Genomic DNA, 13,258 nt, shown 5'->3' with positions numbered 1-13,258 from the left:
AGGAAAAGGTAATTGCCACTTTACCAAATTTACAGGAGTTAAAAATTTCACCTAATAAACATTTTCCTTACCAAACTAGATCTGACACCTATAATATTTGCACAAACGTGATTGATTACATGCGTGATACACGCATGTTAAAATTAATTAGTACAATGATCATCAACGTTTTCCTTATTTGGCATGCAACATACTCCGTATCACACAAGTATGAGATATTGAGATCTATCAGTACTGTACAAAAGTACAGTACTGCAATTTGCACCCATGAAGTTTTTGCCTTTAATTAAGATTGGGCCTATGTAAGATAGGCCACGAGTTCGATTTTTTGTATTTTTGTACTACTCTTTTGGCTAATATGCACACAATATTATCACTAAACTGAACCTTTTTTTTTACACGATCTAAATTGATTCATGAACTAATACAGCTTACCTCTCGCGTATATTCTTACAAAATACCAATGACCCATCAACAAGATGTCTAAAATATCTTACGTGCACCCGATTGCATCTTGAATTTGATACAATAAGTAATTTTCGCTCATTTCATTTTCCAATTGAACAAGTTGATCACAATTTCCTACCTACAAATTTATCCAAATGTCATATCATATACTTTATCCAGCCGTATGAATGTGGAGTATCAAAGATACAACTACTTTTGAGTTGGGAATTTAGTGTTATTGAGTCTTAAGTTTAAGTCAACTTTCAAGATCAATTCATAAATGCGACCCCTCTCCACTTCATAACTGGATATTTGATCTGCATTTCAGCTTATCTATTTTGTTAACTAGGAATTTCAACTAACAAAATTACCCAAATTGCTGTAAAAAAATAAAATAAAAAATATTTACCCAGAACCTTTTTATTCTAAAATTGCATCATAGTACCAAAAACAACAAGATTGATGAAAAAATTAAAATTCAATATTTATAGTGAGATCCCAAGGTGTGGGAATACAAAGGCTTGATTTTCTACATACAATTTGAAAGAGCTTGAAATTTTCTGGTTCTCCATAATATACAACCAAATAATTTACCACAGCTCGTCATCCGTCTTCAATGTGACGCGCGCACCCTCAATTGATGGTACAACTTACACACTTATTCCCATTTTACAAAATATTCTAAGTAAAAATATAAAAAAGAGAAAAATCCAACATCCGCTGAATCACAATTATGTGATATGGGGGTTGCTTCTTAATCTTCCTCTCTACAACCCACACAAAAAAATAAAAGTGGGTAAATCTCGATCTAGTTTTAAACAAATTAAAATATTTATAAAAAATTAAAAAAAATTCAAACTGTTAATACTACCGAGTCGGCCGGCGGGTCGACTCGGAGAGAGAGTCTACAAAGGGGGCAACTCGACTGAGTACATAGCCAACGATCCACACAATCGGAGTGGAAACGGTGGTCGCACTTAGGCAACACCTTAACCTTGTCGCCGTCTTCGAAAACACCCAAACAAATGCAACACTCCATCTCGTCTTCCCTCCCGACGGAGGATTGTTGATGAAGGATTATCGGCATGGATTGGATCACCGCCGGATCTAGGCCGTTGAATACGGCGGTGGGAGGTGTCGCGTGAGATGTGTTGGGATGGGAATGGTGGTAGTGCGCGTGGTGAGCGTGGCGGAAGCGGAAGTACCACCGCGCGTAGAGTAAGAGGAGGGTGACAAGGAGGATGATGGAGAAAAGGATGAAGAGGTAGAAGAGTGTTTGTCCATGGATTTGGAAGTTGTGATCGTCGTACTCAGAGTAATGCCAGTGCAATAAGCGAGAGTTTTCCTCTGTAGTGAGCTGAGAGAGGTGGCTTAGAAGGTGGCGATGTGTCATGATTGCGGTGGGTAGTGGTGGTTAAAGGGGTGGAGAGAGAAAAAGAGAGAGTAATGAGAGTGTGTGAGTATAATGGCTTGACAAATATGACTAATGCATGTGACCGTTGTTGGGTTGTTTATAGTGTTAGTAAGGGGGTTGTGGTGGGGATAGGGGGGGATTATGGCCACGTCGATGGTGGGGTAAGGAGATGTTTTTTTTTTTTTTTTTAATGGGAATGGGGTTGTTTTTTTTGGGTTGATTGTGATTTTGTGAATGATGATTGATTTGATTTGGGACAAAGAGGGGAAATTCTATGGGGTTGGGGAGTGTTTTTGGTAGTTTTTGTTATAGCTTATGGTTTAAGGTTTTAAGCCTAAGTTGGTAACAAGAAAGGGAAAGAAGTAAGCAAAGGGGGTGTCTAGTTAGGTTTGGTGGTATATTTCAAGTACTTGATGACGGAAGGTAAGGGAATTAGATCATCAGGTGATGGGTCCAAAAATAAAAAAAGTTAACACTAAGTTCAGTAGTACATTATCAATAATACATTAATACAGAGTCCAATAACTTTTAAGGCCCCTAACCTGAATAATGTCTTAACCACTTAACCGTAATAATAATACTTCCATCGTTCCATAAATATCGCACAAAGTTGATTTTATTCCTCTAACACTTTACTTCTCGAACGCATTACTTTGACTCTCAATATCTCAAATTATGAGTAAGTAAAATTATAAAAAATTGATATTTAGAAAATTTATCGATACGAATCTAACATGACCCCACATGACTCAATTTTCTTTACGTATAAATCACAAAAAATGGTCAAAGTCGTAGCGTGAATAATGTAAAAAACCAAAAGATGCGGTATTTACCGAACGAAGGAAGTATAAAACTTAAAATCTGCAACAAATCTCAAAGTGCTAAATCTATCTATTGATGGTAAATGAAGATTAGAAGAGTGTGAAAGGTTTTTGTTGGCGGTGAGATTTTGAGGATCAAATCTCCTTAAGGTTGCTTTTATTGTTTTCCATTGATAGATTACCTCCCTTTTAAACTTTCAATTGAAACATCACTAATTCATCTGTATTTTAAACATAGAAATAATTATGTCAAACTTGTTAAATGAGTTAACCTCGTGATTGGGGTCTCAGTTTTGCCAAAAATCACCGATTAGGACCTCGCTTTATTTTTGTCACCATTAAGGACCTAGTCTCACTTTTCCGGTCAAATGTAACTACCATGGTTAAAATAAGTTGGATCATTGGGTTAGAAAAAAAATATTTTTTTTCATAAAAAGTAAAAACTGATTAATTATTCATTACTCTATTCTTAATTTCTTCCTCTACCTTCTCCATTTTGGCTTCAATGCCAGTACTTTTCGTCTCATCCCCTTCCCCAGGTTAATTCTATCCTCTTTCTTTTCTTGCTCCTTCAACATTTCTTCTAATTTAACTAATAGCTAGTCTACAATAAGTTGACAATGTGCAAAATATGCTGATTACTTTTACACAATAACCAAAACAAAAATGATTAAATCAAATTTGTAAATCAAGACCCAAATTTCAAAAAAAAAAAACATCAGATTAAACTTGGAGAAATTAAGAAATGAAAAGGAAATTATACCAAGACCAACATATCTCGAATTTGCTAACCCCTATCCTTTGAGCTCTAACAATCCTGATTGTATATTTTCTTTTTATTTTGGAGTATACAATTTGATCTGTGTACTGAATTTTTGATCCCATGAACTGAGGGGTTGATAATTGCGATGTATAATTGGATATTGAGGAGTCTTACACTAGTGGAAAAAGGGTCATTTGCATCGCACTTTTAAGCACATTTGCGTCGCACATCGTGCGTGGCAAAAGCTCTCGACGCAAATGACTAAAAGTCATTTGCGTCGCACATTTGTGCGACGCAAATGAACCTTATTTGCGTCGCACATTTAGCAAATGTCCGTTGCAAATGACTTTTCAGCACCATGCCTGAAAAGTCATTTGCAACGCACATTAGCTAAATGTGCGACGCAAATGACTTTTCAGCACCATGCCTGAAAAGTCATTTGCAACGCACATTAGCTAAATGTGCGACGCAAATGACTTTTAGGCGAAAAAAAAAAGTCATTTGCCACGCACATTAGCTAAATGTGCGTTGCAAATGACTTTTTTTTTAAAAATAATAATTCGTTTTTTAATATTTTAGTTACAACCCAATAAAAGGCAAATTCACCATAGATCACCCAACATGTTGATAACCTAACTACACTTTTAACATAAAAGTTTAAGTGAACCATAAACGAATGAGGCCCAAGATATCATTCAAGCAGATGAAAAAGAAAGTGGAGATGGGAACAATAGCCATGAGATGAGTAACTTGAATATGGAGCTGAGTAAAAACAACAACAATCTCTAGGAAGTTGATGACCAAGTTGCAAAGACAGAGAAACTTGGACTGCAACAGACTGCAACCATAAAGTTAGTACAAGAAGCACTTAATGCAATCCTACAATATGATGCAGAGTCATTTCATCAACAGCCAAATCCAGTCCAAGAAATGGCTAATAGTTCTGTCAGAGAGAGAATTTCAACTCCTACAACCTCCATCGAAGAAAATTGCAGCTAAGGTGGTGAAATAGATGGAAAAGTGACTGGTAGATCAGCAGAAAAGCAACAGCAAACAGGTAAAAGATCCTACAAAAAGAACCAGATGAACATAAGAGTTCATGAAAACAAATGTCCAAGAGTTTCAGCAAGCTCAAAAAATTGTTTGTGCCTGCAAAATTCATCAAGGCGATGGAAAAACTGAAGAAAATAAACCCACGCAAACCACAATACTTATCTGCTGTACAAACTCATAATTCTAGTTTACAAACTTTTAATAAACTTCGCCCGTATTACATTGGAGTTGTAAGCTCCTACAACAGTTGAAGCAATAGAAACTCACCAAAAGACACCTAAAATTATGCAAATTTCGGATGAAAACTAAAATTAAGAAGAAGAAAAAAAGGAAACAAAGAGAGTTATTCAAAGTCAGTAAGTAAAGAAGAAAGATACAAACTTCTATCTGAATTCATACAACTTCAAGCTGATTAACATTTGCAAGCCAAAATGTATAGCTTAATCAAGAACAAACAACAATAATTCAAAGTCTTACTATAGTCTCATACATTTTGGAAACATGAGGAATGAAACTTACCATCGGAGTAAATCTTCTTACTCCCAAACGAGACTCAATTCAGCCAAACCACTGCAACAGAACATTCAAATGAACACAATGTCAGAACAAAAAAAATCTGCGCAAAATTAACAAAAACAAATTCATAATCCCTAGCAAAATATTACGCACACTCACCCCCTCATTGTTCTAAATTATTGGAAATTAGTGACCTAATTCACGTAATTTCTCACCAAATCCCAAACCCAAAAAAAGAAACCCTAAATCTTTCAAATTAAACAAAAAAGTAACCACAAAATTCAATGAAAGTGTACCTGATTGAGTAAATAAGGGAATCAATTGAAGAATTGGGGTGAAGAAGATGGAAATTGAGGGTAAGTAAGTGTACCTGATGGAGACAGGGATCGATTCCTATTCAGTGGGCATTCTCCAATGGAGGCGGCGGCGGCGGCGGCTATGGCCTACGGTTCCAGCGAAACTCTCTCTAAATGTAGCTGCGCCTGGTGTAGGGTGAAGAAGATCGATGGAGGATGAGGGTGAAGAAGATCGAAGATCGATGGAGGATGAGGGTGAAGTCGTGAAGGTAGCTGCGCCTGTTTGTTTTGTTCTTCGACAAATTAGGGTGCAGTACGCGTGGGTGAGGAATAATTAAAAACTTCCGAATTTTTTTTACCTCCTCTGCGTCGCAGAATTACTAATCTGCGACGCAGGTGACTTAAAGAGTCATTTGCGTCGCAGATTAGTAATTCTGCGACGCAAAGGAGGTAATATTTTGCGTCGCATTATTACTAATCTGCGACGCAAATGACTCTGAGAACATTTTAGAGTCATTTGCGTCGCAGATTAATAATTCTGCGACGCAAATGACTAATTTTAAAGCTTAGAACTGTCAATTGCGTCACATGTTTAAATGTGCGAGGCAAATGTGGTGATGCAAATGATTGTTTTTCCACAATAATTATTCATCTGAATTAGGTATTGCCTTTCCCAATTGAATTGGGAAACACTAAACCTTAAGAAAGACTAGAGGAAAAGAGGAGAGTTGAGGGAGATACGGGATTCATATTGTCTTGGTGGAGAAGACGACATAGATGGGAACTGGAGAGGGAGAGAAAGAAAGATTGAGTTAAAAAAAATCAGTAACAACATTGAATGTTTTTCTTAAGCTTTTTGTGAAAATTAAATAAACAAATAAATAGTGAAGGATCTCAGTTTTTAGATTCGGTGAGTTAAACCTGAGTTTAGTTGCCGGATTATTAACCTTAGGTCCCAATTGGTGACAAAATAAGAGTGAGGTCCCAATTGGTGATTTATGTGAAAACTTAGGTCCCAATTATGGGTTTAACTCCTTGTTAAATAGACTATGCACATGATTAACCTTGACAAATATGTAATACATATGATATTAAGATTAACGAAAATGATAATTGTCGCAACTCGCGACCTTTAAGTCGTGTCACAATAATGACATGACATGCTTATGTGTCATGAACGTAATTGATTTTTTGGTGCAATTAATAAAATTAATCTTAACTTAATTAACATTCTAATGTGTATATATTCAGAGGTCTGATTTTGTAATTAGCCACCTCCAAACAGTTTAAGACAGTGGTGATAATCATATATTAAAACAAAATGTGTTGTGCTTTCTGTAATGAAGGTCTTCATCCCCTACCTTTCTCCTTGTTATCTCTTCCCCTTTCAAAGTCTCAATATATATACCGTTGTTAATAAAACTTAATTATCTTAAATCAAGTATCTTAAATATCTAACTTGAATTAGGGGAAATTATAATTAGCCTTAGGGACAATAAAATCATTTAACTATTGAAACGAAAAGCAAAGATTTCTTGTATTTATCGGGAATTTTCAAAGCTTGTTCTAGACTTGGTTCAACATCAGACTTTTAAGTTTTAAGTGTTTTTTCCGCAATCTATCTATACTAATATATTAAAAGGCGTTGCGAAAAATGTTTATGTGTCACATAGAACTCTCCTGCTTACGCCACATCATCCACTCACCAAGGTATAAGGTTCGAACACAAGACCTCAAGTTTGGAGAATAACTCTCATTACCATCTTAACCAACCACTAATTGTTGTCTATCCATGCACGTTAATTTATAATACATGTTAACATGAAGTCTAAAACAACTAAATTTTTATGTTACTTCTTATTTCGTATGGAATATATTTGAATAAAAATAACAGTTACAATATTAGGAAAACCGTGAATTAAACAATTAAAACATTAGGAAAATTACTTTGCATGGTGAAGGTAATGTATATGTGTAGTTGATGAACTTAATGAATCTTTTCACTTTTATGGTCTACATGTATCTTAGTCAAATATTGAGTTGAAAAAAAATTCGAATTTTTAATTATTCAAAGTAGTAAGCGGGGCATCACCCGGGCTACACACTAGTTACTAATCTATACCAAGTATTTAAAAAGGAGACCCACATTTTATTAGATGACATGTGTCAACACATTTGATTAGATGACACATGTCATCTATTATTTCCTCCATCAATTTGGCTTTTATTTTATTTTTTCTTTGTTGTTTGATATAATATACATCTCCAATCGCCTCTTTCACTCCATCTTCCTCATACAACATCAATTCACCAATCTATTCTCTCAACATTTTTTACTCCATCTTCCCGATTAACACTCAATATTAATACACTATTTAATTTATGTATTCTTTCAACTTTTAAAATGTACCTCTATTTATATCATATATCCTCTCTAAAATCACAAGCTCAATAAAATTTGAACTTAAAAAGATAAACTAAATATATAGTAACCACTACACAATCGCCCGTTCTTTAAACGGGCTCAAAAGCTAGTAAATAGAGTATAGTTAACGTGAAGTTTACATAGATTTTTCTTATTTTTTCGATAACTTGTCAATTCTATCACTTCGTAAATTTTGTTTGATCCATTTTGGAATTTAATCAAAAATATCTTTTGCCAACAACATGCCTCTTATTTGCAAATTTGCACCCCAAGTCGATCTGCATCTTCTCTTTCAGTTGTTTGTCATAAAATAAAGTGGTGGCCAAAGACAGGCCTCTATTGGGGACATTTTAAAATTTTGTGTCAACTATATATCTAATTTCTTGGCACATCTAACTATCTAAGATATGTAATGCAAGCTCTATTTCCATTGGTTACAAATGAATTTACTCAGGCATTATTTATCCAAAATGATGGTCCCAAATTAAATCCGCATTTCTATTTCCTCTGATCATAAATACTTGCAACGTTTGATATTTTTACACTATTCACATATTTCACTTTGACTATTATTGGTGATTTATATGTCAAATAAAACATAGTCATGTGGGATCTTGTTAGATTCTTCTCAATACGTATTTTTAAAATATCAAACTTTTTATAATTTTGCCTTGGAGAGAATTTAAGATATTGACGATCTAAATTGCGCATTGGCATGCGTGAAAGTGACAAACGTTGCAAGTATTTATAAACGGAGGAAGTATATATCTCAAATAAACTCTTCACTTCTCCTGTAGGTTTGAGATTTAAAGAATAATGGATAAAGATGACACTGGACCCTATCGACTCAAGGTATGAGTTGAGTATGTAATGACCCGACATGAAAAAAGCACGACACAGAACGGAAAAGCACAACCTAACATGGGCATGAGCCGCATGAAGCCGTGGTTGTGCTCGGGCCACATTTTTCTTAGAAAATAGCACGACAAGAACACAGAGTCGTTGGTTGTGCCCGAGCCGCTTTTCTTGGAAAAAGGATTACACAACCTGACACGAAAAATCACGTTAAAATAGACACGAGATATATGTCACAAAGGGACATGTGTTTGTGTCGTGCTTGGGCTCCCCTTTTAGAATTTTCGACCTGACACGAAACAGGTGAGCTTACATACCAAGACCATCTTTAATAAAGGATGAAAACATTCTTGACAAACTCCCAATTCCCAACATCCTACTCGGCCCATGAAATTTCCTCTAGGATTCATCACATTTTTTTTTTTTGAGGGGAAGGATTCATCACATTTTTTCAAAGAACTTGAGCATTAAAATTTTTGAAAAGACTATCAAAGGACCCAACCCATCAAAAACTTAAACGGATGATCGAAACTCTAAGATTATTTTTATACTTTATCACGTTTCCTCACATGAAAGTCGTTTGGGTTTGAATTGTGGATGCAACATAGGATTTCCTATACGCAACGTTAAATGTTCTACTTTGAAAAGTGGGGTTGATGAAACTTGAACCCGTGACCTTTGTGTCACGTACTTTCACTGGCTCTGATACCATATCAAAAGATAATTCAACCAAAAGCTAAAGTTGATAGTTGAAGCGTAAAGATTAATTCTATACTCTATCAAAGACATCTTAAACTAGCTTTGACGATGAAAACCTCATGTTAAGAAAGAGAATTGGAGCCATTTGAAAAGTGGGGTTGATGAAACTTGAACCCATAGTTAAGGTTCGGGTTTGATTCTCATCTAGCTTGATCAACTTATGAAACACCCCTTATCCCCGACCCATTCCCATGACGGGTCCTTCACCTTATCCAAAAAAGAAGCCGCACGTCCCCGAATCTCGTCAATGACTTCAAACCTATCCATATAATGCATGTATCTGATGTATGAATTGAATGACTTTGGTCTTTACTCTTTAGGAAGTTTGTAGATTTAGAGAAGAAAAATACATGGTTCAACATTGACAAGACGAGGAAGCCTTAAGAATCAAACGGAAACCTTTATATAAAATGCTTTTATAATTTGAGCATTTCATAGTGACAACTGATTCATCTTTTGTAGTACTACAACGTCTACAAGCAATGAAGCACAAATATGTCGACAATTCCTAAATAAAAAATAAATAAATAATTGAAAACAACATAAAGTTAATTTTAATTTTTTTGAAAAAAGTTATAATATAAAGTTTAGAAGACAGCATAGGAGTAGTGGAATTAACTAGACATTTTCTTTATTGACTAAAAAGACATAAACCAAACTGAATGGGAAATATTATGTATTATTGGGTTGGAAAACACGTCGAGTGTGGGGCATTATAGGAATAGTTTGTTGATACTGCTTTCTGTGACAAAATTGAATTGGGGAAATTATGTGGTTAACTTGTAGGTTAAGGAGTGTGCATTATTTTATTTATCGACATCATATACTTTGTACGTATTACGTGTGTAATCTAAGGCCCTAAGAGTTAATTAAGTATTTAAATCAATTAATGTCTGTTATGTTTACCTTATCTCCACTTATTTAAAAAAAAGTAAGTTCAGTTAAATTTAGAACATACCTAAAATATCTATATAAATGTTTCTAAGAAAGTTGATATGTTAATGTCTTTGACATTTTAGTCATTCATACAATATAGAGTATACGGAGTATCTTATTTCATGTCTTTCCAGGTAGAGTATATATAAAAAATATAGTAATATGATTTGCTAGGAGTCTATATAAGACCAGGATTTGTTCCATGGACCCTTGACTGTCAACATGAAATATTAATCATTGAGCTTATTTGAGCTATATAATACATACGGAGTACTAGGTATCCATAATATGCTAATTTGACCAATTAACAAAATATAATTTTCATTATTGATATACCGATTTGATTAAAATATTACCAAAATTATTGTAATTACGTGGTAACTATTATTGTCACATTCTACATATATTGCGATGTTTATTTTCCTACATAAACAATTTATTAAAAATGATATGAAAAAATAAAAAACCTTTATTTTTAGGAAAGAAATTCGACTAGAAAATTTTGCATCAAAAGTGGCATGTGTCGTTATTAATGTTTGTCTTAAATTCTTAATATAAAGATAGATAAATTGTAGATATATACTCTTTTTTTTATAAGAGTTAACCAAGTACAATTTATAATTAAAATTCAATTAAGTTAAGACAACTTCAGTTATTGAATATGTTTTGGATGTTTCCCATTATTTAGGGGCATTGTCAATTTTCATATTGCTACATTACATACGAATTACATATTAAATATAGTAAGATTTTTGACTCCGTATTAGTTAATCTTATAATCCGTATTAGTTAATCTTATAATCCATATTAAAAACTTATTTCGTATTTAATGAGTTTGTTTTAGGTCTTATTCTCTTCAACTTATAGGATCGACTTTATTTTCAAGTCCTATAAGTTTATAAATTTAAATAAATTCCTATAAGTTCAGATAAGTTTCTATAAGTTGATAGTCTTATAAGTTCCTTTAAGTTCTCATAAGGTCTTATAAGTTACAATAAATTCATATAAGTTCCAATAATGCCGTATAAGTTTCAATAAGGCCGTATAAGTTCCAATAAGGTATTAATTTAAATAAAATGTGTATAATTATTTGAGTTGTTATATTAAATAAATTATATTTATATTATTATATTAAAATAATTTGTGGTTACTAATTGACGATAATAATTATCACTGATACGTAAAGATGAATTAATATGTTAAAATTGATTACTATCAATATAATTATAAGGGAAAAACTTAATAAACACCTTTAAAATTACGTGTACATCACAAATCAATGGACGTTTTTTTTGCGAGACGCAAATAATCATAATATTACTTCTTTACATCAATGCATCACGGACGAAAAACAATACTTTGATACTCCGTACGAGAATTTCTCTTGATACATTGATGTAAAAAAGTAATTAATATTATGATTATTTGCGTCTCACAAAAAAAATCGTCAATTGATTTGTGATGTACGCGTAATTTTAAAAGCGTTTATTAAGTTTTTCCCTTATAATTATATTGATAATAACATGTTAATTTATATTTACGTATCATTGATAATTATTATCATTAATTAGTAATCACAAATTATTTTAATTTAATAATATCAATATGGTTTATTTAATATAACAACGTAATATTGCAAGACTTTATTGGAACTTATACGACCGTATTAGAACTTATAGGACCTTATTGGAATTAATTATAAGACCTTATTGAAACTTATATGACCTTTTTTGGAATTTATAGGAACTTATAGGACCTTATTAAACTTATAGAAACTTATAAGAACTTACTCCCTCTGTTCTCGAATATTAGTTCCATTTGAAATTTTACATTATTCACAATTGAAGAAAATCTTCTAAATTCTTTCCAATACGTACTTCAAAACATATTAATGTGAGATCTTATTTTGTTCGTCTTAATGTGTAGTTTAACAATATCAAATTTTTATATTTTTTAACATACACATTTGGAGATATCTACGTTTAAATATTGATCAAAACATGACTAATATTTAAGAACGGAGGGAGTATCTGAACTTATAGGACCTGAAAATAAGGTCTTATAAGTTGAAGAGAACAAGACCTTAGGTTTTGTTCTGTTCGACTTATTTTGACTTATTTCAGACAAAATAAGTTCAGATAAGTTCAGTTAAATTCACATAATATAAGCTCAGCAAAAATAACGTTTTTTCAGACAATTTTACACACAGATAAGTTTATTTCAGATAAAATAAGTTTTTTCAGATAAAAATAATATCAGTTAAGTTCATAAAAGTTCAGTTAAGTTCATTTAAGTTCAGATAATACAAGTTCAGACAAAATAAGTCGAATAGAACATAGCCTTAGTGTTTTTAATTACATGGACACCAAGTTCTCCCCTCACCCCTTGTAAAATAGAGATAATTAAGTTATCCCTTGCGTAATTTCTGCCAGGTCAAATACTACTCTCTCCATCCTTTCTCATTCTTTACGTTTGATATAATGAACGCGATTTAAAAATAGTTAATGTTGACAACTATTCCTATTTTTTTTCACTTAAACAATGATTATGTGGCTTATACTTAAGACTGCATAAACGGAGTAGTTAATAACGACAATCAAATTTTATTATACTCTTATCAATTTTTTAAACAATAGATTGTGTGGCTTACACTTAAGACTGCATATTTAATATCAAAATTAAAATATTTATTAATGAAATGAAGAAAACATAAAGTAAAAAATATTAATGAAATATTTAATTTCTTTAATTGACAAGTCAGTGTAAAACTATATGATTTAAATTGTCTTCTAGTTAGTGAGATGATCTGGAAAGGTTGAAAATCTACGTGGGTTTTTGAATGCTTTAATTAAATTTAAAGTCCATTGATTGGGAAAGGCTACGAATCAGTGTATTATATGCAAAGGCACCTTATGGCTTCGACCTAATACATTGCTTTTGTGTTATGCATGATTTTGCTTGCGTTAAGGAAGA

General features: G+C 32.8%; 1 protein-coding gene across 1 annotated transcript; it reads right to left on the bottom strand.

Moving 5' to 3' along the window:
- Window positions 1–1,300: 1,300 nt before the first annotated feature.
- On the bottom strand, window positions 1,301–1,840 carry LOC110798625 (RING-H2 finger protein ATL66). Its single transcript, XM_022003814.2, has one exon. The coding sequence runs from the start codon at window positions 1,838–1,840 to the stop codon at window positions 1,301–1,303; it is 540 nt and encodes a 179-aa protein (XP_021859506.1).
- Between the last annotated feature and the right edge of the window lie 11,418 nt (window positions 1,841–13,258).

The sequence above is a fragment of the Spinacia oleracea genome, chromosome 1, assembly GCF_020520425.1.
Source record: "Spinacia oleracea cultivar Varoflay chromosome 1, BTI_SOV_V1, whole genome shotgun sequence".
NCBI lineage: Eukaryota > Viridiplantae > Streptophyta > Magnoliopsida > Caryophyllales > Amaranthaceae > Spinacia > Spinacia oleracea.
Note: the sequence above shows the minus strand (reverse complement) of the source record. Positions and strands in the feature narration are given on the sequence as shown.